The sequence below is a fragment of the Centrocercus urophasianus genome, unplaced genomic scaffold (genome assembly GCF_019232065.1).
Source record: "Centrocercus urophasianus isolate 14NV4802_14NV808 unplaced genomic scaffold, USGS_Curo_1.0 seq_11, whole genome shotgun sequence".
NCBI lineage: Eukaryota > Metazoa > Chordata > Aves > Galliformes > Phasianidae > Centrocercus > Centrocercus urophasianus.
The window spans coordinates 83,342,625-83,368,416 of NW_024884253.1; the positions used below are offsets into that span (position 1 = coordinate 83,342,625).

At 43.5% G+C, this 25,792-nt stretch overlaps 1 protein-coding gene across 1 annotated transcript in view; it reads left to right on the top strand.

Annotated features, from left to right (window-relative positions):
• Positions 1-139: 139 nt before the first annotated feature.
• NUP153 (nucleoporin 153) overlaps positions 140-25,792 on the top strand; it is a 46,592-nt gene continuing 20,939 nt past the window's right edge. Inside the window, exons 1-8 of the mRNA XM_042833568.1 lie at positions 140-256; positions 18,123-18,339; positions 20,466-20,714; positions 21,928-22,067; positions 22,150-22,278; positions 24,412-24,528; positions 24,656-24,700; positions 24,814-24,867. Of these exons, the coding sequence (XP_042689502.1) occupies positions 140-256; positions 18,123-18,339; positions 20,466-20,714; positions 21,928-22,067; positions 22,150-22,278; positions 24,412-24,528; positions 24,656-24,700; positions 24,814-24,867 (1,068 nt within the window). The remainder of the gene's footprint in view (positions 257-18,122; positions 18,340-20,465; positions 20,715-21,927; positions 22,068-22,149; positions 22,279-24,411; positions 24,529-24,655; positions 24,701-24,813; positions 24,868-25,792) is intronic.

The window sequence follows — 25,792 nt, forward strand, 5'->3', positions numbered from 1 at the left end:
GAGGGGAGGGGCAGGCCGCGCGGGGCCCCCGCTCCTTCCAGGCCGCGCGGCGCGTGGAGGGCGGGGGACGGGCGGTGACAGCGCGGAGCGAGGGAGCGGCCCGGCGGGGCGGCGGGCGGCCGAGGGGCCGCGTCCCAGCATGGCCTCTGGCGGCGGCGGAGGAACGGGAGGAGGAGCCGGCGGCGGCGGCGGCAAGATCCGGACCCGGCGGTACCACCTGGGAGCCGCGAAGCCTCCGTACGGCAGGAGCAGGCAGGTGAGGCGCGGCGGGGGACGGCGGTGCGGGGCTGGCCCTTTCTCGGTCCCCACGTGCGAGGCGCCGGGCGGGGGCGGGCCCGGGGCGGCCCCTTTTGTTCCCCTCGGTGCCGGCGGTGGGACCGGCGGGAGAGCGGAGCGACGCGGGAGAGGCCTCGCCGCCCGGCGGCACGGCGCGGAGAGGGCAGCGGCCTTCGGCTGCCTCAAGCCGCACGCCCCTCGCTCTGCGTGCGGCCCGGGGCGAGGAGGGGGCTAGTAACAAAGGCCGGGAGCTCGGGGCCCCTCGGAGCGGGCGGGGAGCCCGCCGGTGCCCGCCGCACTGGGGGCTCTGGGGCGCCTTCATCGCGCGCCTGGAGTTGGCCGTGCGGGTGGACCTCGCGTCTGTTCCAATAGGAACGCGAGCGACGGCGCTGCGTGCCGGGCGCGGAAGTCGGGGCGCGTCCCGCGTGTGCTGCTGCCTGAGCCGCGTCCGGAGCTTTGGGGGAGCACTGAGTCTCGCACGTTCCGTTGACTGAGCGACGCTGTCCACGTGAGGCTGTCGGCACTTCGTGGGGAGCGTCGCCGCGCTGACAGTGCTGAAAGCCCTTGGTGAACGAGCGTTTAAGTTGCCGTGAATTTCCTGCGCTGATACAGCGTCGATAACTGATAAGCCTCACGCTTGTGTTTAAAGTAATCAGCAGAGATGGCTTTCTAGCCCTGCTATTGTCTGATGTCTCGAAGCATTTCTCAGCAGGTTTGTTTAGGCAGTGCAGTGTACTGGGGGATGGATGTTTCACGGCTGTTTTCAAGGCTGGATAGTGATAGGACAAGGGAGAATAGTTTTAAACTGAGACCGGGGAGGTTTAGGTTAGATATTAGGAGGAAGTTTTTCACACAGAGTGTGGTGACACACTGAAACAGGTTGCTCAAGGAGGTTGTGGAGGCCCAATCCTTGGGGCATTCAAGGCCAGGCTGGATGTGACTCTGGGCAGCCTGGTCTGGTGGTTGGTGACCCTGCACATAGCAGGGGGTTCAAACTGGATGAGCATTGTGATCCTGGGAATGGTTTTAAGTTGAAGGAGGGAAGATTTAGATTGGACGTTAGGGGGAAATTCTTTCTCTCTTACAGAGAGAGTGGTGAGGTGCTGGAACAGCTGCCCAGAGAGGTTGTGGATGCACCGTCCCTGGAGGTGTTCAAGGCCAGGTTGGATGGAGCCCTGGGCAGCCTGGTTTGGTATTAAATAGGGAGGTTGGTGGCCCTGCATGTGGCAGGGGGTTGGAGCTTGGTGATCCTTGAGGTCCCTTCCAACCCTGGACATTCTGTGATTCTGCCCTTTTCAATTCAGATCATTCTGTGATTCTGTGATTCTTTGATCCTGTGTTTGTGGGTTTTGCCTGGTAGTGGGTACTGCAGAGCCAGTGTGTAAACAGAACAACAGCAGCTTGTCGGAGGGGAAAAATGTGGTCAGTTAGTAAATGGGAGGCTGAGAGGTGTGCTTATCATAGTGAATTGCTTTTTAACTGTATGAATTGTATAAACTTGTGTTACATAAACGAGCTCTGGGTAGGTAGCTAACTGAAAACTGAGTTGAAATTGAAATTAATGAACATGTGTTCCTGTTTTCAATATAACATTCACTTTCCAGATTTATTGGTCTCAGTGCTGAGTTTAGGAGGACCTGGGAGCAATTGGTGCGATTTTATCTTGAAGTTACACCTTTGATTCTGATCTTCCCCCCTCCAACTTTTATCATTGAGCAGATTCACTGAGAGTGAACCTGGTTGAGATGCTCTTGGTCAAAATTGTGGCCCTGAAAACCCTGTCTCATACCATCAAGCTCTGAGGGTGCGTGGGCATTGTGGGCAGCATAGCTGACAGCTTTGATTTTCTGGGAAATGGAATTGATGTTTTTTTCCCCCTTGTGTGAGGGATGATTAGCGGGATGCCCAGTTCATCGCTGCCTGCTTTCTGGATGTTGTTCTTTAACTGTAGTTCTGGGGATGTTTGTCAGCTGGGAATTCTCCGATCATCTCCAATATATGCTGCAGTCGCTCTTCTACAAAATGCAGTGACAGCTTTGGAAGGCATTTGCAAGAGGACGCGCTGATGCTTTTTAAAAACTATTAGTTAAAGCACTTGTTCAGAATGTGGTAGACCCTGCTTCAGTTTCCTTTTTTGCCTGGAGCAATCAACCTACATCTTCCACTTTCCAGGCAGATATCCCAGTCGTCAAGCTGAGTGTTATCTTCAGTTCTCTTGGTTGAAGCTGTGCTGCTATCCAGAAAAAGAAAGCATGATTCACTGAGCCAGAAAGAGGATATGTAAGAAAATGCTGCCCTCCAAGAATGGAGGTGTTCAGGCTCTGGTCCATGGTTTCAAAACTTGTTACTTGTTTTACATTAGATGTTCCTGCAGCAAGCGTCCGAAGCCTGTTATTTCCTGCCTGTATGCTTGATGATTAATCATTAGAGCCATGCTTCATTATGTTTTTATTTGCCTGTTTGTTTTTAAGTCTTTGCCTTTTTAAAACCAGCCATGATAGGAGAGGTGAACAGACGCTGCCTGGAGAAGAACACTTGGAGACTTTGCAGTGTGCTGTCCTGGGAGATGGAGATACGGATGCTGATTGCCCCACTAGTGAAGGAACTTAAGCCATGGTGCTTTCCCTCCAGGACTGCCATCCTGCCTTACAACAAAGGGCACCCTCAGTGGCTGTGTTATCAAACAAACAAGCGAAAAGTAGCACTGCTAAGTAAAGGTGGGACAGTCACCCACTGTGATGGATTCTAGGTTGGCAATCCTCAGAGACAAAAAGGCCCTTCTGTATTCCTGGAGGTAGAATTTAGAAGTCCCTCCCAGCGACTGGGTTTCCTGATGGCTGAATGATGACAGCTCCATGCTGATTGTGTTGACTTTAGGTAATGCCACACTTGGCATGCTACCTGTTCGCTCAGCTGCCTCGTGCTGAGACTTCCATTCTGTGCTCCACATAAAGAGTTTGGACACTTGGCTTAAAGTCATGAATGTGCTCTGAGGGCTAAGTATGGTTGGACAAGGGAGCTGTTGTGCCTGGCATGTGGGTTTCATCTTCTGGATGTGGCCGCAAGTGCTTTAAATATTGGGTTGTCCTGGTCATTCAGGTAGGCTGATGACTGCAATTTCTAGGGTGGGTGTGTTAAATGGGATGACTGTTGACATTATTAAGTTATTAAACAGCTTCATTATGATATCTCCGTGTTTTTATTGTTGGCTTTAGGTTTAGCTTTGCTTTTTTGTGTCTGTGTACCGATGAGCCTGGAATGGTGCCATTCTGTTCCAGGTAGAATATAGGTAAGCTTCAGAGATTCAAAATTCTCATTGTAGGAAGAGACTAAAATAACCTTTGGGATTATTATTTATTTGCTAATTAATCCTTCAAATGAAAATGTCAGAGAACTTGGATTCTCCTGTACTCTTAAACTCCTACAAGAAGATTCAGGCATGAGAAAAAGATAATCAGTTATACTTGAGAAGCCTTTTTAACCTTCCCATAAACCTGTTTGCTTATGTTAAGCTTCAAATTAGAGCTTTTATGCCTTCATGTTTGTAGACTGAAACTTCAGGTGGTTTTTACTTTTTGTCAAACATATACATATGTTCTCGTGTGTACTGGTAGCGATGCTACCCTGGTATAAAGCAAAACAATCTAGGTGCTTTCATTGAAGGAACCAGCAGAAGTTGCTACATGTTTGTGATGAGAGTGATTCTGAATCCTAGGGATGATATCAGAAAGAGAGGAGGTGCATTTTCTGTGGGTCCCAATCGTAAAGCACCTCTGCTTGGATGGGTGAAGTTTAGAATCACATGCGATGTCACGTAAGGACAGAGTAGTTATGGGATCAGGAATCTAAACTGTGTGCAGCAGTGCCTGAATCATTACATTATCACCTGATTGTGTAATGAAGACGGGCCAGTTATAAACTCATACTTGATTTATGCCTGGGATTTTCTTGGTCTGCAGCGCCTGCAGGCTGTGGGCTGGAGTTTTATAAACTGCTGGGTTGGTTTGGGGGTGAAATCTTGAAATTCATGCAAAGAGTTCCTAGAATATCCTGTTGAGTAATGTAAATTAGTTCTTGTGTCTTGAATCTTAGGAAGCAAAATATTAATCTATAAAAATCTTTAATCTATTAAGAATGTCCATATGGAACTGAGCACGTATGACTTTGGTTTAATTCTTAGCAATAGGATCATACCTCAAAGTGTGCTTAGGTGCTTGTGTTTATACTTGATGTCTCTCTCTGCTAGTTTTGATTTAGTAGCAGGTTAGCACCTTGGGCTAAATGTTTGCAAACTTTAAGAATAATGTTTAGAGTGTCATCCTTAAATGATGTTTTGTCTCTGTTCCAGCAATATCAAATTGTATTAGCAAAATGGATGTTAAAATATATTACTTGGCTTTGGACTGGCATCACAAGCAAATTACGTATCCTGGTTGGGAAGACCTTAGCTGAGATGCTGAGTTTCCCCTCACTTAAGCTGTCAGTGGTACAGCACACAGTAGAATCTGATTGCTGTCCCATTTTATGAATATTTTGGTTTCTGTCTTGCAAAGTGTTTTCATGACAGCCTTGGGGAAGAGCAATATTAGTGAGCGGTGTCTTCAGACAGAGGATTTTAAAGTAGATGAAAGAATTGTCCCTTAGCTGGGGCGCTGACATTGCCTTCATTTGCCAGCAGCTCGTCATTTCCTCTGCGTTATTTATTCCTCCAGTCAGTAATTAGCATTGGTTCCTGCTTTCCTGCTGTGAGGGAACTGAGCTGCTGATTCAGAAGACTGAGGATAGAGTACCAAATTTCTTCTGCTTACCTGAAAAAGTTTGAGCAGAGCTATTTTGGGTTGGTGTGAATGCTACCGCAGCGTTGTGTAACAAATTTAACACAAGCAGGATGGATGTCTGGCTCAGTCAGCGTGGCTCACCTGGAGATCAGCAAGGCACTCAGCATGGTCTTCTGTATTATTCTTGCAGACAAATTGGGGAAATACGTGCTCATCAAGGAGGCCGCCAAGTGGCTGGAAGACTAGCTAGACACTGACTTAAAGGATTGTGATCAGTGGTACTGAGGGACACTGACAGCCAATTGTTAAGAGTCTCCTGGGGAGATATTTGGACTAATTCTGTTTTATGTCTTTAGTAAGCAACAGGGATGGGAGAAGTGCAGCACCCCCACTGGGTTCCTGGATGATAGCAAACTTAAGGAACCTCCAAATGCTGAAGGACAAGTCTGCTGTTGGGGTTTCTTGACAGTAATGGGCTGGCAGGAACTTCGTGTTGTTGGGGCATAACAGCTCCATGCAGCAGTACAGGCTGGGGAAGTGTGGCTGTAAAGCTGTCCAGCAGAAAAGGAGCTGGAGGTGTTAGTCAACAGCCAGCTGAACGTGAGCCATCAGTGTGCCCAAGTGGCCAAGGACACCAGTGGCATCCTGCTCTGAGTCAGAAATAGTGTGGCCAGCAGGACTGGGGAAGGGATTGTGCCTCTGTATGCAATGCTACTGACGCACACCTCAAATCATACAGTCACAGAATCGTTTGAGTTGGAAAGGACCTTTAAGGGTCACCTGGTCCCTCTCCCCTGCGGTGAACAGGGACACCTACAGCTACATCAGGTTGCCCAGAGCCCGGCCAGCCTGACTTTGGGTGTCTCCAGGGATGGGTCATTGATCACCTCCATGGGCAGCCTGTTCCAGTGCTTCATTACCTTTACTGAGAAAAATATCTTCCTTATATCCAATCAGAATCTTCCCTTTTTTAGTTTGAAACCATTTCCCCATATGCTATCACAACAGTCCCTGCTAAAGAGTCCTTTTTTCTTACAGCCCTCCTGAAAGGCTGCTATCATGTCCCTCTGAAGAGAGGCTGAACATCCCCAACTCTCAGCCTGTCCTCAGATTTTTGTGGCCATTCTCTGGATGTGTTCGAACAGGTTCTTGTCTTCACATCTGGATGCAGTTCAGTTTTGGGCCTCTCACTATGAAAAGGAAACAAAGTTGCTCTAGTGCATCCAGGAATGAGTAGTGAAGCTTGGGAAGAGACTAGAAAATATGTCTTTTTGAGGGAATTGGGGCTGTTTAGTGTTGAGAAGGGGAGGCTGAGGGGAGATGTCATCGCTCTCTAAAACTATATGGCAGGAGGCTGCAGCAAGGAGGCTTCCAGCATCTTTTCTCAGGTGACAAGTGGCAGGATGTAAGTGATAGCACGGGAGAGGCCTAGGTTGGGTATTGTGAAGAATTTCTTCATGGGGAAGTCATCAAACACTGAAATGGGCTGTCCAAGAAAGTGTTGGAATTGTTGTCCCTGGAGGTATTTAAGAGACATGCGAGCGTTGCACTAAGGACATGTTTCAGTGATGAGTCTTGGTAGGTCAGGTTGATGTTTTGATTTAAAGCATGTTATTGAGAACACTATCCAAATTCTTCTTGAACACTGACAGTCGTGGGACATCAACCACCAATGCAGGAAGCCTGTTTTCACTTTGTTTTCCTCCTCTGGATGCATTCAGGTATTTAAATATATTTTTAAATTGTGGAGCTTAGAACTGCACGTAGCATTCGAGGTGAGGCTGTGGCAACACTAAGTGCAGCAGGAGATGTACCTGTTTTGACCAGCTGGCTGTGCTGTGCTCAATGCACCCCAAAATGCACTTTGCCCCCTGGCTACCAGACGCTGCAGCTCCTTCTGTCACCTGCACTTCCAGAACTCTCTGCTGAGCTGCTCTCCAGCCACTTCTCTTCCAGTCTTTGCTCGTGTCTGGCATTGCTCTGTCCTGGGTGCAGCACTTGCATTTGTTGGACTTCATGCCATTGCTGATGACTGAGTGTCCTGTCCATCATGATCCCACTTCAAGGCTTCTCACCCCTCCAGGGAACCAGAGGCACCTCCAAGCTTACTGTCATTGGCAGTCTTGCTAAGGATGCAGTCCAGTCCCTCATCCAGGTAGCTGATGTAAATGTTGAACAGGACTGACCCTAGAATTGAGCCCTTGGGAACACTACTGGTAACTGCCTGCCAGCCAGGTGTAACCCCACTCACTACAACCCTTTGAACTCTGCTGTTCTGCCAGTTCATCCTCCAGTGCACTGTGAACCTGTTCACCTCGCTATTGGACAATCTGTCCAGAAGGGTGATGTGAAGGATGCTATCAAAGGCCTTACTGAAGCCCAGAAAGACTGCATCTACAGCCTTCCCTGCATCCACCGAGAGGGTGACCTTATCCCAGAAGGAGGTTGGATTTCTAAGGCAGGACGTTTCCTTGATGAACCCACACTAAATACACCTGATCTTTAAATGCCTTCTGTATTCCCTAGGATAATCTCTCTAATTTTTCCAGGCACTTAGGTCAGATTAACAAGTCTGTAGTTTCTTGGGTCTTGGCTCATGCCCTTTTTGTAGCTGGGTATGAGGTTGGCTAGCACTCCCCAGATCCTGTGACGTGGGTAAATTGTTGAGCCAACTACCTCAGTACTCAGGTGAGGCCAGTCAGTCCCAACAGACGTATGTATATTCAGCATGATGATATATTGAAGATGTTTTCCAACCTGAATGATTTTATGATTCTATGACAAAAGCAAAAAAGTCCTTCATCTGGAACAAAACAACTCCCCAAAGCTGCTGGACTACAAGTTGAACCCGTGTCAGCAGCATGCACTTGAGGCAGAGGAGGCCAACTGTGTGCTGGGCAGTATTAGTAAGTTTGTGGGCAGGAGGCTGGGGGAGGTGGTTGTTCCCCTCTGTACTGTACATCCAGGAGTGTTGTGTACTGGAGTTGCCAAAGCTGGACACACACACAAAAAAAAGACATTGACATCCTGGAGTGAATCTAGCTGAGAGCCAGCAAGATGGCTAAAGTTGGGACACAGAACAAGGAGGGACTGAGAGAGCTGGATGTGTTTACCTTAAGAAGGGGAGGTGGAGGGGAGACCTGCTGTCAAAAAATGCCTATCGAGAGTATAGGAAAGGTGGAACAACGTTCCTTTTGCTATTTCTGGGTGGTCAGAGCAATGGGTAAAGAGGCAATGAATTTAAGTTTCAAAATGGGACATTCTTTTTCATTGCAGCATAGTCTTTTATCTGCCAGAGAAGACCTGTCAGAAGAACTTCTCAGAGAGGTTTCCATCCTTGGAGATGCTTGAAGCACTGCTGGACACAGCCCTTGGCTTGGCAGCCTGCTCTTCCTGTCCTTTCTCTGAGTTGGACAAGATAACCTGTGGTGCTGTGCAGCCTCTGGCATTGCTGCTGTTGGACCATGATGTGGTTTCAGCATAAATGCCAATTCAGGTGCACAATCCTCTTTGTTGAGGGAAGCGTCTTAAGGGCAGTGCTGCTTTTTGAGGAAAGAAATAACACTTCCATGATGCTGCTGCATGTTATCTAGAGTAAATTGCAGGGTTGCCCTCAAGAAGAACCCCATTAAAGAGACTTCTGTAGGGTTGCAATTTCCAAATCATTTTTTTAAAGTATCTGTTGTATTTTTAATGATAGGTCGTGCAATATAGCTTGCCATGGTTTTTTTCCAGTATTAATTGAGTAGTGATTGTACAATTAGGAACTGTTGAACAGTGGTGTTTACAGAAGCATGATTGAAGGTGTTCCCCAATATACACTGTTGGTGTTTTCTACAAAGACAACGTGATGAAAGCTCTCCTTTGTGCTTTTTGTAACGTAATATACACATCTGAGGCTGAAGAATTATTCAATGTCTGTAATGATTTTCTAATGAAGAATTCTAGCTATTAGGTAGATTTTCTTATTACTGTTAAGATATTCAGTGATTCATCTATTCAGTTTCATGAGCAACTCTTCTGAATTTGGATTTTTATTACTTTCCCTTGTACTGATGTCTTGTGCTTTGGATCTCCCATTCATGCCACTATGTTCTGTTTGCTTTTTTTCCAAATAGTTTTGCATTAAAGCCTGGACTTGCTTTCTCCTTTTGCCCAGGTCTTCTCTACCCATTTCGATGTTGAATCATGATTTACGTTCATTTTTTAAGCTAAAGAGATGTTAATTTAGCTAACAGTTGAGGCACTTGAAGCTGGTGTTACTCACAGCTATGCATCACCACTTCAGCTTGTTACTCCCTCACCTCTGTTAGTGAAAGGGACTGGAAGATTACTCGGAGCCCTTTCAAGCCAAAGCAGATGGGTCATCAGAAAATGGGGCCAAGGCGAGTAGGAACTGGCTTGTTTGACTGCCTGAAGCATAAGGCATTTTGCAACTTGCTGATACAGTATTTGTCATTGTGGTGTTCCAGATTACTTTACAAAAATGCTTATTAATAAAAAGATCCTCTCAACTGTGATGTTTGCTTTTCTTTGTTGTTATTGGAGAGATTGCAGATATATCCCCCTTCTTTTGACAAGAGAGGACTTGAAGTTATTTTTCCGCTGTCTAGGAAATAGCACAGCAATGGAGCTGTTGTGTTGGGGCAGCACTGCTGACGTTCTCAGGGCAGCAGTTCCTTTTGAGATTCTGTAACTCATCTTATAATTGCACTTTGCATTTAATTATAGTGTCTGTATGTGTGCTTGGCGTGGTTGTGATCGCCATCTTTTTTTAAAGTAAGCGTAAGCTCATGATGATCTCTATTGCTGTCGAAAAAATGTGTGCATTAACATTTATACCTCTAACACTAAGCTTAAAGCTACAGTTCTAACACACGTGCTTGCTTTGCAAATACCTGTGCCAGCAGAAAATTTTCTTTCTCCTTGGTAAGGTTGTTTATTCCTGTCTCCATAGCTCTGCTTGATGGGAGGAGTTGTGCAAGTGTGTCCTGAAAAAATAGCTGACTTTGCGTTGAAGCTGTAGTTTCTTTTGAGTCTGACTCTTTTCTGCATGAGCTGGGTCTCGTGGCTCCTTCCCCTCTTAGTGCTCTACCTCTGGTTGCCTCCAAGACCGACCAAAGATTTGAACTGTTCATCTGTACCAGGGACACAGTAATTGTAACGTCACAACTGCCATAATGTCAGCCTTAAGGATTTGTTAATGAACTTAATATGCAGAGCTGTAGAATATATAGAGATTTATAGAACTGTATACTACTGTTTAGAGCCACTGAATAGATCTCTGTGCAGTGACAGTCTTTTTTTTGTATTAGTGATAAGAGAATGGTATTTACAGATCCGTTGTGAGATGCTCTTGATTCTGTCAGATGAACTGTGGAGAAAACACATGGCCAGAAATATGTTGCTGCCCCTGTTTGTTGGAGAATGCTGCCCTGCAGCAGAGGTGAACCTGTGCTGGCTTTGCCGTTTCAGAATATTAGCTTAAAATGTCAAAGAATATAGCCATAGCTGCAGCTGAAGCAGCTGTGTCTGAGTCAGCATTTTAGTTTGTCTTAAATCTGGTCAGAAATGTGTGCAGCAGGATCAAATGTAGTTCAGTTTTTAAAACTCCTGCCCTGTTTAATTGCAGGTTCTGCTGACTTAGTTGAATTGTGAGATCTGACTTGCACATACTAAACAGCACTGATGTGTGATGCTTCAAAAGTAAGAAGGCTTAGGGCTTAGCTTACTTTCAGGTGAGCGCAGAGAATAACTAAGGGTGATTCTTTGATTACTTACTTTTAATTTGCAAGGTCAAGTTGGTGTATAAAAGCAAAAAAGATTCCGTGTTTAACAGGATTGACGTGATAGATTTTGTGTGCCCACCAGCGTGTGCTGTGATCAGCTCAGTTCGTAGCTCAGTAGTTGTTCAGAGGGAGCATAAGAGCAGTTTTTTTTATTAACCATCTTTTATTAACACCACATATAATGAAAAAATGTAGTTCCAGTCTTCTTGTTACGAGTTTATGATTTACTCTGGAGTGCTGCTCCAAAGTGACAGAAAGCGCTTCAAGTTATCTGTAAGGTCTGCACTAGAAGACATTGGACATGGAGATGAGCATCAGCAAGCTGTGACTTGCCCTTGAATGGCATTTAACTGTTGCTTCAGAAGCTGCTGTGGGATTTGGCCTGCTCTTGCTTGTAGTTTACCCACAGAACGTGTCCTCTCTGCTCAGAGCTGTAGCTCGTGGGTGCGTTTAGGCAAAGTGGCAGTGAAAATATTGTTTAATTAATTGCTGGGAGTCAAATATATTATCAGAGGTAGCAGATGCATAGGATGAGATGTGATATGTGGAAAGCATACATTTGTATGCATGGACTTATTTCCTGTGAAGGGGGGGAAGGAACAGAAAGGTTGCCATTTCTTTTGGCAGGTAGAAATGAATGTAATGAATCGTGCCTTGCTGTACAGAGAATATCTACAAATAAGATTTTATGCCTAAACTCTATTTAAATCCGAAATATAAATGTTTGTTATCATACTTCTTGCTAACTCTCATAGCTTGTTCTAGTGGCCTTGCAAAGACCATCTGGTGCTTTGGGAAGTGTATTTTTTGATAATTTTAACTTTGCACCAATTAGACTGTGTGTCTGTGTGGTTGTGAGAGTTTGCTACCCTGGTACCATGCGTTGTTTTAGATGTTGAATAAAGATAGTTTAGACTGTGGGGTATCCTTACAGGAGAAGAAAAATAAATCGAGCTGAGTTTTGGTTGGTAGAATTAGGGCCCTTGCAGCTGTGCTGCAGACACTGCATTGTGCAGCAGTCTTTCAATAAAAAATATGCTGATAGCCCCTTCTTAGATTAAGAATGAATTCGGTCAAAACAGCTCATGAAATTGTAAGTGCAGGTTGTTTCCTTAGTCCTAATTTTTGTTTTTGATGCTGATAGGTCTCAGTGTCTACCTCTCCATATGCACTTCATAATTTGCAGCACCATCTCTTGATTTCTGCTGAGGATTGGCTGGAGCCTCGCGCAGTGCTGGTACCAAGAAGGGAGGCATGCTGTACATTGCTCCATCTTTTGAAAATGTGGCTGTAGGTGTGGACTAAACTTGAGATAAAACTGTTTGGTGTAACTAGGATTTAACCTGGGTGTTAAATGGGTTAGATGCTGGTTTACTTACAGGAGCACACGCTGGTTTTTTGCACTTGGATGGAAGGGATAATGATGGGCTGTTGTCTTCCTTGTGGAAATGTACAGGCAGTGCCAGAATGCAGAACAGCACTAGTGTCCCTGGATGTCCATCCTAGAGCTAGGCTGAGAAAGGCTCATTTCACACAATAAGAAGGAAGTACTTACATCTGGAAGCATAAACCCTTCTTCATGGCCTTTGGAAATAAATTTGTACTAGTCCAGTTGCCTTAAATAAAACAGTTGTTTTTTTCCACTGTCACATAATTGATGACATTCCTGTAACATATTGTTCTTATTAAGTCATAAGTTTTATTGTCTGTTTTCTAAATGAAATATCAAACTGCTGTCCTACATCCAGACTGAAACCACTCCCTAAAGGAAAAGAGCAGAGCTAGTTCAGAGCCGCTCTCCGTCTGTGCTGCTGCAGGAGACAACCATGTCACTTTTCCATTTCTAACCTTGCTTTTGCACTAGCACCACTGTAACCAAATGGTGAGCTTTGCAAGCCGTAGGTGAAATTTTGGCTGAGTCAGTTTGATAAAGCCCTGATACGGATGTTACATGACTGAGTATCCGTGCATATTTGGTCAGAGGAAGAGAGAAGTCTTGCTGCTTCTTTCTCTTGTCCCGCTGCCTGATCTTTCTCCTGAGCCATTTTTGTTGCACTGCGCCAGCTGAACTCATTAGTCCAGCAGAGAAACATGTGCTTTTTGCCAGATTAACAAATTCAGCTAGTAAGGAGAACAGCCTGCTGCGCCAGAGCTGGCACTGGGTAATGTGGGGGATGGAGGGAGCCCGAGTTCTGTCAGTGGTGGGAAGTGCTGCTTCTCGCTGCACTTCGCCCTCAGGTGCAGGCTTTCTTTTTGAAGACTTACTGATTTGTATATTTCAAGAGCTTGAGCTTTGAAATGGGAAGCAAAATAACAAAAAATCTGAGTTGGCCTTGATGCTCTTAGAGGTGTGCATATAGGGAAGTAGAAATTGGCTCTCCTGACAGGTTGTGCTTTTTGCATCTCATCATTTTGGTTCATGTCAGCGTGTAGCCCTTCTGCGTTGTTTTTTTTTCTTCTTTTTTTAATACATCCCTTGTTGTACAGTGGGATTTACTTAAGCCTCTTGGATTGAAATCAACTCAATTACAGAAGCCAGAATTACCAGAACCGTTTTCTGGTAACGCACTGTTTCTGAGTATTTCTGCCATCACTCTGCCCCCACTGCTATGTGAGAGACCCCTGAGGAGCTAGACAAACTGTCCAGTTCATGAATAATTATTGCCAGGAGACGGCCTGCTTTTAAGGTTGAAAGTCAAACTGCAACTGAAACCTATTGGTTTTTATTTCTCGATATAAACCCTTTCAGAAAATGTCATTTTAAAGTAGTGAATTAGGATCCCTGCTTGTTTACTCTCGGGTGCCTACAGCTCATCATTTGTTTGGAGTCACATCCCAAGGCAGCGTGCCTGTGAGCTGCAGCTGTAGTTACTGTTGCTGTGGTGGTGCATGTATGTGTTGGTGGAGACATACCCAGCAGTGCTGCAGGCTCTTGGGATGCACGGCGTTTGAAGCACTGTTGTAAATACCTATTCATATTCAAGCTATTGGATCTCTTCTCCATGTTCTGTGCTTTGTTCCGCTTTCCTGCTGCTGTTTTTGGGTGAACGTAGCATGTGAGTGCATTTAACATCAGCAAACAACCGTTGGAACTGAGAGCAGTTCTCAAACTGCTGAAATCAGTGAGTTAATTCTGAATCTGCTGAAGGACCAAAACGTATTCACTGACTGAATTGCTGCAACTACAACTGGGATTCTGCCTGTCACCCTATCACGTTGCTGAGCCTCCTGGTCTGGTAGCAATGAGGAACAACAGAGCTGCCCCTCCTCTGAGCACAGGGCTGGCACCAGAGAAGTTGCTGCATGCTGGGCATATGCAGTGAGTTTAGGTGACGAGGGAGGGCCTGGTAAGTAACTGTGGTGTGAAGGGTTGAGCATTACACAGGCATGTCTTGTTACAAAAGGAGGCACGTCTGATTCTTGGGTTGTTTCCTTTTTTTCTGCATTGCATACATTGTCCAGTATATTCCAGGAATTGTAAGATTCATTAAACTTTTTTTTATTTAAATGAAATTAACTTGGAAGTTGTAGGTGAAATATAGGTGGCTTTTTACTTGTATTTAATTTGCTTCACCATATGCATCGATGGATTGATGGGCTCAGGCCAGTTGTATGAGGTTCATTGAGACCAAGTGCCAGCTCCTGCATTTTGCTCACAACAACCCCATGCAATGCTGCAGGTTTGGGGCAGTGTGGCTGGCAAGCTGTGCGGAAGAAAATGATCTGGAAGTGCTAGTCAGCAGCTGGCTGAACATGAGCCAGTAGTGTCTCCAGGTGGCCAAGAAGGCAGCCTGGCTTGTATCAGAAATAGTGTTGCCAGCGGAGTGGGGAAGTGATCATATCATCTCTCTGTTTTCTGCGCTGGTGAGGCTGCATCTCAAGTACTGTGTTCAGTACAAGAAAGATGTTGAGGCCCTGGAGCACATACAGAGAAGGGCAACAAAGCTGTGAAGGAACTGGAGCACAAGTCTTACAGGGAATGTCTGAGGGAACTGGGATTGTTCAGACTGGAGGAGACCCAGGAGAGACCTCATTTCTCTCCACAGTGACCTGAGAGGAGGTTGTAGCCAGGTGGGGACTAGCCTCTTCTCCTGGATAACTAGTGACAGAATGAGAGGTAATGGTCTAAAGTTGCACCTGGGGAAGATCAGGTTGGATATTAGGAAAAGTTTCTCGTCTAAAACAGTGATGAGGCATTGGAACAGGCTGCTCATGGAGGTGGTGGAGTCACTATCCCTGGAGGTGTTCAGGAAACACGTAGATTTGGCACCAAGGGACATAGATTAGTGGGCATCGTGGGGATGGTTTGGCAGGCGGTCTAGATGAGCCCAACCTTAATGATCCTATGCATACTACTGAAAGCATCAGATTTGATCTCTGGAGAGCTGCTGCTATGGATGAGATATACAGCATCCTTGTCAGCCTGTGTCATTCGGCTCGGTGGGTTGTGAGGAAGTAGGACAGTCGCTGGTCTGCAGGGGTTGTGGAGGTGACAGAGTCAGAGCAGCAATACAAAACAATTTGAGTTTTCCAACTACAATTAGTTAACTACCTTGAGGCGAAATGAGGCAGCTTTCTACCAACTGTAAACATTATGGATAAAAGATACTCTGACACAGGTGTTATTTCCTAGTCAGCTACTCTGAGGCACATTTAGGCAATGGCTGTTGGAGAAAACAAATGAAAAGAGATCGAGGGGAGAAACAGGAAGACAGCGAAAGATAGACAAAACAAAAGTGAAAGAGATTTTTCACCATGTTCTTGGACCCAGTGTTGTCTTGAGTTGGAGCCTTGATCTGTGATTCAGCCAACAACAAAACGTGCATGCTCACTATCACGTAGTCCAGTTGGTTGCAGACTGCCCTGGACGTGGCAGGTCCTTCGTGTCTGCTCAGCTGGGGGGTTCCAGAAGATTGGGGAGTTTCGGCAACGGCCTCTGGTGCTTGTGCACCCTCTCCTCAGTGAATTGCCATAAGAGGAAGTGGGTAAAACTGCTCGCTGCTCTGCCTCTGCAGGACCCAGACCTCCTCTCTCTTGAACTCAAGTCTCTGAGTCAGTTTCCCACTGGTCCCTTACACCGCCTCTGGAGGGACTGCTGATGCCCATGCAGGGAACCTGGAATGTACCGGCAGCACTCTGCAGTATGGCTGGGTGGAGGCTCCCAGCTTCTGAATTAAGGAGTTATCCTGGGTTCAGAAAGGTGGTAGCGTGGACAATGGTGGCAAGGCTGCCATGTGCAAGAAAGGGTCAGACCACCTTGGCTTTAGATGTGGATGATAAAACGTCATCTCTAACTGCTTGTCTCGCTAGACTGCAATTATTCATTTGGATTACTGCAGATTGACAGGGTGATTGCTCTTCTGGATGCCTGCAGCTTCTTCCTTCATCTTCGGCAGCGCTCAGTACTGGTGGGATTTCTTCAGCAAGGGAGACCTGTGGGCCTATTGTAATAGCAGTGCTCTGTGTGAGCAACTCTCCAGCAATACTAGGTGAAGCAGTGCCTTTAGTGAAAGAACGCTGCCTTGGATGCCTGAGCGTTTGCTCTTTTTTGCAAATGCTGTCCTGTATGATGCTTCGTCCCGATGCTCTTTCATTCTTAGGGCTGGTAAAAAGTGGAATGTGTCAGAGGAAAAGGTGTCAACGAGGGGCTGGGGGATTAGAAGGAGCCGCTCTGCTCTGCTGACACCGTGCGTTGAACTGCTTGTGAACTCTGGCATCAGCTGCTTTTGTGGTTTCTGCAGGAAAGCTGAGGCTTAGTGTTTAAGAGAAGAATAGCAACGTTCTGAGCACTTTGTACTCATTTTAATGAGTGCATTTTAATGTAGTAATTGTGATGGATGTGTTTATTCCGTGGTATCCTGCGCGGCTGAAACTGTCCCGGGTATTTATTCTGTCCTTGTGCAAGTAAACAACAGAATAACAGATCATTAGGAAAAATGTCTAATTGTGAATTAGAATGACTTTCTTCCTGTGAAAAGGCTTTTTGTTTTCTACTCTTTCCTCTTCCCTTACCTCCCTCCTAGTTCTGGGTTCAAGGGTGTATCAGTGTTTATAATTCTTGTGTCTCAGTGTTTGCGCTGTCGTCTATGGAATACTTCAATGATACAGGCTTCTATTTTGGTTATGTGGGGTTTTGTTGTTGTTTTTGTGTGTATGCATGGTTGTTATCTCAGAATTTTGTTAGTCTGTAACTGACTTCAGCATGTTCAAAGCATATTATCAATTTTTTACACCCAAATAATAATTTCAGCTAGAAAGTTCTATTTCCCAAAGCCAGAAAAGTGGTAGAGCAGGACTGTTGCTACAGAACCAGGCGCACACATCAGCAACCGCTGAACAGATTTTTTGCTGTATTCCATTCACATTTTGTCACTTCTTGGTTTTCAGTGTTGGAGTTGCTGAGTCAGCCTTCATGTTTGGTTGTAGTGTAAGGAGTCAAGCAGCTCCGTGGCTGTCAGCACTGTGAGAGGGAGTGCTGCAAGCCATTGGACAGAAAGGGATGCTAAAGTTTTGAGGGAACAATGGGGAAAAAGTGAACATCTATAACATGGTAAATTAACATTCTTTTAACGAGGAATGTAAGAATTGCCAAGGATTTGTAAATGGCAAAATGGAAATGGCTGTTAAGCATATAGTAGTTGTGGAGTAATAGTGTTTGGAGGTCCGAAATTTAATGTCCATAAAGTGAAATTTGATCAGAAGGGGTCTATTTAACGTATCTGCTGTGATGCAGCTGATACTGCAGCTGTAGCTGTGTTTCTTCCTGGATTTTGATCAGGTTACACTGACTGTTCAGAGTATAGCAATGTTTTTTTTGATGCATGTTATTACTGTGATTCAGCATGAGAAGAAGCAGCAATATTTAGACTCCCTGCTCTTAGTGGATAGAATGATCATCACTGTCGCTGCAGGTAACTGCTGGCTTTCTGTTTTATGCGGTTTCCAATTGAGTACGTGGAGGAGGAGTTGTGGAACAAGTATGTAGATCAGGATTATGTAGAAATAGTTTCCTGATGGCCTTGTGAATTGACAAGCTGCTGGAGAACTTTGATGGAAGCTTCAGAACTTTGGATATCAATAGATAGTCAGGAATCAATCTTAGGGGAATTTTAGGCATCCCCAAGTGTCCCAGTCCTATACTAAGGATCAGCCTCCTGCATCTTACTCTTGGTCTCAGTGTTTGCTGTATAACCTCTGTCTTTGAGGTCTGTGGAAGATTGTATCCAGCACATCCTGTTGGCTGAATTTCTGTAATTAAAGAAGTATTTCTTCTTTCAAGCAGGGAATTATTAGCAGAATGACAGAATCAGTGAAAAACATCGTACCAGGATGGCTACAGAAGTATTTTAATAAAAGTGAAGATGAATGTGTAGATACAAATGAATCTACAAATCAGGAAGAGAATCCAGTAAATTATCATCATAATTATAGAGATGAAGATACCATAATGACCGATGGGAGAGTCACACCTGAACCAGCAGGAATTAACCTGGAAGGTATGTGAAAAATCATTTAGTGTTCTGGTTATCTCTATTTCTTCACAGATTTCTGGTTTTGAATTTGAATTTCCAATGGAATCTGCTAAGAGGGTTTTGATGTAATTAAAACCAGTCCCTGCCCTGCAAGCTAACAAAAAAAAAACAAACTTCAAAACAACAACAGTTTGTGAAACTGACTCTTAGCTTTAAACTGTAATATGGGTATAAAGCATAGAACTTAGAACTCTTGGAAGCCATCTGTTAACTTCATGTACTCTGTTAGTCAGGTAGCAAATGCTGAAAATACTCATTTACAAGTGTGCTAAGTTGCATTTTCTTCTTTCTTTGTTAGAAAACCTGGAATGAAACTTTGTCTAACTGCCTGAGGCAATTAAAAACATTAATTTGTTTTGAAGTCCTGAAAACAAAAAGTAGATTCAGAGGAAAAAAATTCTTCTCATGTCTTTGTTTTTTTAATGGTATTTGTTTACCTTTTGGACTTAAATCAATTTAGTAAAGCTCCTTGTTAGCTTAATGGCGAACTGGGGAACTCGTGCATGTGATTTATGTCAGTATTGTTAGAATATTCAATAAAATTAAGATATGTGTTAGTGTCTAGGCTGTTGTCTTTGAAAAGATATTTGGACTCTTGTCAGAGACTTGCAGCCTCTATACCATGTTAAAAATTCATCTTTGTTTTAAATCAGGTTCCTCCCACTGATTCTGTAGTACTGCTGTGTAAATTTGCTTGTGCTTTCAGTTGGGTTCCTCTTTGATAGCTGTTGGGGGAATTTATCTTTTAATAAGGAGAGTGGTTTTGTCTGAGTGTGTAAAGGTAATCATAGATAATATGGAAAGTCAGTTGCTTCTGTTGTCAAAAATAATGAGGAAGTATCTTTTCCTCCAATGTCATCTAATTGTAAACAAGGAGTTTATTGCTTTCTGTGTTGCTGTAGCTTGGGAGTAAGCTTGAATAAAGCAATAGATAATGTCTTCATGACTGGGGAACACATGCTGGCTTTTCTGTAGAACTGTGTGAAAGAACCTTTTAGTAAGAACAGCTGCACAGCAAGCTCACTAACTCCAGAAGATCAGGAGCAGGTGGGCCGTGTAGAACCTTGACTAACTTATGTTGCTGTCTGCGTTTGTTACTTGCTATGTTTAAGATTTGATTTTTTTTTTCCTTAAGATAGTTATTACTACAATTGTAGATAAACGTGTTTCTTCGGCTGTGAGACACCTATGTGCTAGAGCCTCTATTCCTTGCTTGGCTGATCAAGTATCTAAAGCAATACTGTCCTAAAAATCTGCTCATGTTTTGGAGAACTGATTAGTGGTACTGCAGTGGCTATGAGAATTGAACTAGCTAGTTCGAGCTTCGGTGCAAGTATCAAGGGGAGAGCTGCTCAAAATCATTTGAATTCTTAGGATTCCTGAGAGAGTGAACTTTCATCAGGCAAGATATTTATTAGTAGTCCTGTTCATTTAGCAAGTTGGAGCTGTGAGGCCACCCCTTCCAGGCCACTGGCAGTGTTTGTAGACCCTTTGGTTCCAGAGGAAAAAAAAGCTTGTTTGGTTACTTGGGCCAACATGCTTACTTGTCTCTTGGCTTACAATCTCAGAAGTTAACGGATAGGAGATAACGTTTACATGTGGTATGACCTGATTTGTAGGTTTGTTTGGGAGGAAAAAGAAAAAAGCTGAAGTACTGCAAACATTCATTTTCATGTTGTATTCAAACTAATGGGATCTTTGTGCCAAGATTATATAAACTGCAATGTTGTCTGCAACTTGCCACATGATCTCAAATTTTGGAAGTTTATTGCAAGCTTTTCAAGCAAGAGGAGGGAGTCTATATGCTTGATTAGTAAAAGATCCAGCACTTGAGCATGATGTCAGAACCTGGTGTTGTAAAGCCCCACACTTAACTTTTTCTTGATGTGATATTAATACTTAGAATTGCAAGTAGTGTTGCTGTTGTAGTCACACAGATGAAACCCTATCTGGATGAGGAAGAAGTTAAATTTGGCTTCTCTATTTTTGTGCTTAGATCTTGGCAATAGCTTGACTGTTGATAGAAAACAGGTTTTGGCTTCTATGAGCTTGTCTATAGGAAAGCTGATCATCTCCCTGTTTGTATTTAGAACCATCCACGAGTAGATCAGCATTGAACTTTTCGGTTGTGTTAACAAGGCCGTCTCTGCATCGGAGCCATTTGAACTGTACCGTGTTAGATTCCGCTGTGCCACCTTGTCAGCCCTCTACATCTTCTACACTTGGCATTGGCAATCCTGGACTGTCTCTTGTAAAAGAAATAAAAGATTCTACCTCTCAGCACGATGATGATAACATCTCAACAACCAGTGGCTTCTCCTCTAGAGCGTCTGATAAAGGTAATTTTCATACTTTTAATTTTTAGTTTTGTTTTTACATAACATGAAGTACTTTGCATTTGTTCAGATTCCTCATCAACTTGGTAAAAAAAGTGAATGTCAGCTTTGGAAGTGAGAATTGAATTGAATTTTTAGTGTTTTAGAAGTATTTGTTTCAGTCAACATTTTAATAGAATTGTGCTCGGAAGTACATTTATGAGACCTTGATGTTACAAAAAAATCACTGCTGATTACCTACTTTCAGCTAGTTGTATGTAGATTTTGAACAGTGGTTCAAAATGGGGTGGTAGCAAATGAAAGTGACTTATTCTGGCTTGACAGCTGGGTTGATCACTTGGAAGAGGGACTCAATGTCCAACAGACAGCTAGTTAAAAGTGAGGAACTGCAGGTGACAAATGGAAATGCAGGTTGTTTTCTTGTATTTCACAAAGAGCAGATAAAGGAACCATTCTGACTGTGTTTGAGCTGCTTTTCTGGCCTTTCTTGAAAGAAGGCTTCTGCTGTCAATGCTGCCATGTTTTATGCTGAGCTCACTAAGGAATGTACAGTATTTTAAAATAAAAAATGAATGTTGTATTGATGTAGATGGGTACCTGGGTCACCTCACTGTGAAAGGGCAAACAGCAGGTTTGCAGCTTTTTCTAGTATAGACAGGGATTGAGGCATTCTCAGCAAGTTTTGTGGAGTACATATTTTTGAAGTTCAGAGAAGATGTTGCCAGGATTTAGTAATATAACCTTTGTCTACTAGAGCATTCTGATGTGTCTTCATAAAAAAGTACATGGGAAACAAATTAACAAATTAAAGATCAGCCTCTGGGGAATCTTTCAGGTTTAAAACCTTGTGCAGTTTTAATCTATCTGGCCTCCAGTCTTTCACCAACACAAGAAAAACTTTGTGTCCTCACAGATGCACTGGTATTATGGAGTTCCCTTTAATCTTGATATGAAAGAAAAAAAAAAAAAGACTTTGCATTGGAAACATAGAATTGGCTTCCTAAGATTGCTGAAAAGTAACTGTATTTGTGTTGAACAGTTTTCAAGTTCAGAATTGGTACTTGATTTTCAGACTGTATGTGAAATGGATCTGTTTAAAGAATGCTGAAGTCAAGGTTATTTTTTGTATTAAAGAACTCAAGTCAGTGTGACCCTTAATAGCAGGAGTTCTTTTTGTACTCAAGGCATTTACATCCAGCGTGTTTCTTTTTGGCAGATATCGCAGTTTCAAAAACCAATTCAGCACCACTGCTCTGGTCCACAGAAGCTGAAAGATCTCATTCCCTCTCCCAGCATTCTGCATCTAGTTCAAAGAAACCTGCATTCAATTTATCTGCTTTTGGAGCTCTCTCTCCTGTAAGTACCGCACAGTATTTATTTGAATCATTTTAAATGTGTGCCCATTTTACTAACCAGTTACCATACTGTGTTTCTGTAGTCGCTTGGAAACACTTCTGTCTTTAAGACAAGCCAGCTTGGAGATTCTCCATTTTACCCTGGAAAGACCACTTATGGTGGAGCAGCTGCAGCAGCAAGGCAGACAAAAGTGCGAATTGCTCCTTATCAGGTATGGGAAAAACAGCATGGTAAGAAACAGTGGTTGAAATACTAAAGGAGTGTACTGTAGCTTTCAGAGGAGAGCTGAGAATGTGGCAACAGCTCCTATTCTCCCCTCTCCGTCTGCAAGAGTAGAAATTTAAATGGCAGTTGCTATTTAAATTATTTTCAATAGGTATTATGTAAAGATTTGTTGTAATGAACAAGAATGACTGTTAAAGCTAGATGTTAGTAGTTGGGATTTCCTCTATTGTTAAGTCTTTAAAAATATTCCATTTGAGTGCCATTGTGTACCTCTAACTGTATCATGTTTAAATGACATCACGCAATTAAAACAGTGACAGCATAACATCAAAAACCTGTGTTTATAGTAGCAAAAGCTACAGTAGTCAGACCTGTCTGATATTTATCTGTAGAACTTACACAGTCATACCTACACCCATGCTATGAATAAATTGTATAAGGCTGTTCATTCTAAAATAGCATTGCAAATCCTTTATTCTACTTCTGCCCAGAGAGGGGCATGCAGGACTAAATGCAATCTCAAGGTGAGCAGTAGCATTCTTTTTTATTTTGTTTCATATTGTTCTTGAAAATTGTTATTTGCCCTAAGAGTTCTGGGTGCTCTGAAATGAAGCTGTAAGTAAATGCTGATGGCTCTCAGTAACAAGAGTTGAATCAAAAATAGAAGTCAAATCAGGTTTGGTAGGAAAGTATTTTAATCAAAATGCCCTTTATTAAAAAAAAAAATAAAAATCAAAAGGAACTTGATGGAAATTGAAACACTGTTTTCTGGATTTATTCTGGCAGTCCATTTCAGACATGGAACAAGGGCATTCTGATGCATGGGAAAACCTTGAAAACTTGTTTTTAAAACTTCCTGCAAGCTGGGAGCCCTCTTTGATCAGTTATTTTAACTTTTTGCAGTGTAACTGTTGGTTACACAGAAAAGAGGAACCAAAATATTAGGCTTTTAAAGGAGAGAGTAGCTTGCTTATTCCTGTTTGCTGTGGATTATAGCAACATACTGGGAAGAGTCCAGAAGAGGGCCACCAAGATGATGGGGGGATTGGAACACCTCTCACGAGAAGAGGCTGAGAGAGCTGGGCCTGTTCAGCTTGGATCAGGGGAGGCTCAGGGAGGATCTCATCAATGTCTGTAAATCCTTGAGGAATGGGTGCCAAGAGGATGGAGCACTGGGCTCTTTTAGCAGAGCCTCGTGCTGGGACAGCAGGCAGTGGGCATAAACCGGAACACTGGAGGTTCCATGTAGTTATCAGGAAGCAACTTCTGCACTGTGCAGGTGATGAAACATTGATACAGGCTGTTCAGAGGCTGTGGAGTCTCTTCCTTGGAGATCTCTCTGAGATGCCTTGATGCAGGCTTGGGCACCCTGCTCTGGGTGTCCCCGCTTGAGCAGGGGCTGGACTTGGTAGACCCAGAGGCCCCTTCCCAGATCAACCATTACATGATGCTGTGAGCCTTGCTACAGTTTTTGTATGCTGTGCAGTCTGCTTCCTATCTTCACACTGTGTGATAAACACAATGTGGTTACACTGCCATGCTGAATTAAATTGTGGTGCAAGTTAAATAGTTTACTTCTTCATTGTAATGTGTTCTGATCTGTTACTGTTCAAGTCAGAGCTTTATCTTACTAAACAGAGAAAAAGATTCGCAGCCTCCCCTCCTGAGGGAGAGGAAGAAGCAAGAGAGAAGTAAAACTAGGAATTCTTGGTTGTGGTTGTATGCACTGATTTAAAGATGGTACACTTGCACCATTATGAAACTCTTCAGATGTGTTGTCAGTCAAAGTGCTTTCTGCATCACAAGCCTTTGCTTCAGTTCTGTTTTTCTGATTACTGCTTCAGAGATGCTGGCACTCATAACATCTTCCATCTTTACTTTCTACACATATGGATTTCTTTTTTAGTTTTATCCCTTGTGCAAGATGTATTGGAGACCCAGTTCAACTGCTATAAACTCAGAATGTATTTTCATTATGTCTTGAACTCCCAGTGAATGCATTTTTTTCTGTCGTCAGAGAATGTTGGTTATGTTGTTCGTGTAGCCTAGGGACGTAAAATACATGTGTATTTAAATCAAAATTGAGCAGCATGACAATTACAGTGTTGTTTTTTTTCAGACACCAGTAAGAAGACAAATGAAAGCTAAACAAGCAAACGTGCAATCCTATGGTGTGACAAGTTCCACAGCACGGCGCATCCTGCAGTCTCTGGAGAAGATGTCAAGTCCTCTGGCAGTAAGCGGCACTCCTTTTAATCTGCTTTATTTCATATACTTATAAAGCTTAGTACACGTGCCAGTAAAGAATGAAATTCTTCCCTATGTTGGGCCCTGTTTAATTTATTGATTGTTTTTTTCCATAGGATGCTAAAAGAATTCCATCTTCTGTTACCAGTCCGCTGTCTTCTGTAAGTTGACCATGAAACCCACGCATTTCTATTGCATGAAACCTTCTCTCGAGGGGTGGGGGGGGGAGGAAAGAAAGGATCTCTAATATTTAGGCTTTCTTCCTTTCCCTTAGCCTGTGGACAGAAGCGTGCTGGACATTACGGGCTTCCATTCCTCTCGAAAACAGGTAAGAACCAGTGATGTCTTAAACTGAGAAATCTTCTTTGCTTCAGTGCTATCACAAGAAATTTGACCTCAGTGGCACTGTATGCATGAGTACAAGTTAATGTTAGCATTACAGGTACAAATTCATATCTTGGTCATGTGAAAACAGCTAAAAAAATGTCATTCTACCTGCACTAAATGAAGAGCTGTGAAGATTACTTAGGTTGAACATTTATGTGACCTTTGTGTGGTGGTGGCTTGATATGTCAAATGAACAACTTTTCTAGAACACATAAAGTGGTTTTGTCTCGTCCTTCATCTTGGAGTGAAGCTGTGTGTTAAAATTCCTGTTTGGGAAAGCTTGATCTTGAAGAAGTGATCACAGATAGCAAAGTAATGATCAAGTGGTCATATAGATTTAGTGCAGGCTTCTGTGTTGATTCAGGTGCAGAAAAGGAGTACTTCTGTTTATTATCACCATCCAGATAATGAAAATGAAAATTGTTAATTTCTGTCCTTTATGTAATCCCTTGATTAGATGTATAATTAAGTTTACAGTCACTTCAGAGTTTACAAACATCTGAGACTTCCTGCACCTTCTTTTTTCATGTGTGCTAAATTATAAGATTACAGAAAAGTAAAGTACAGCATAAGTATTACCCAATTGACTGCAAACAGATCTGGTGTGAATTCTCAGTTAAATTGTAGAACCACACCTGTGATAAGGCATTAAGAAAGATCTGCCAGATTTGCAACAGAGAGCTTGAAGTTGTCAGGCAGTAAACGAGTGTTGCACACAGCTGTCACTGGGTAAAAGGAGGTAGATTGTCTATTCATAATGCTAGGATTCATAATGTTTGGCAGAAGAGTAGCCTGTGATGAAAAGCAATTATTTGCAAGGGATGTGGCTCTCTATTTTCCTGCTGAAGTGAGCGTAGGGTTGACAG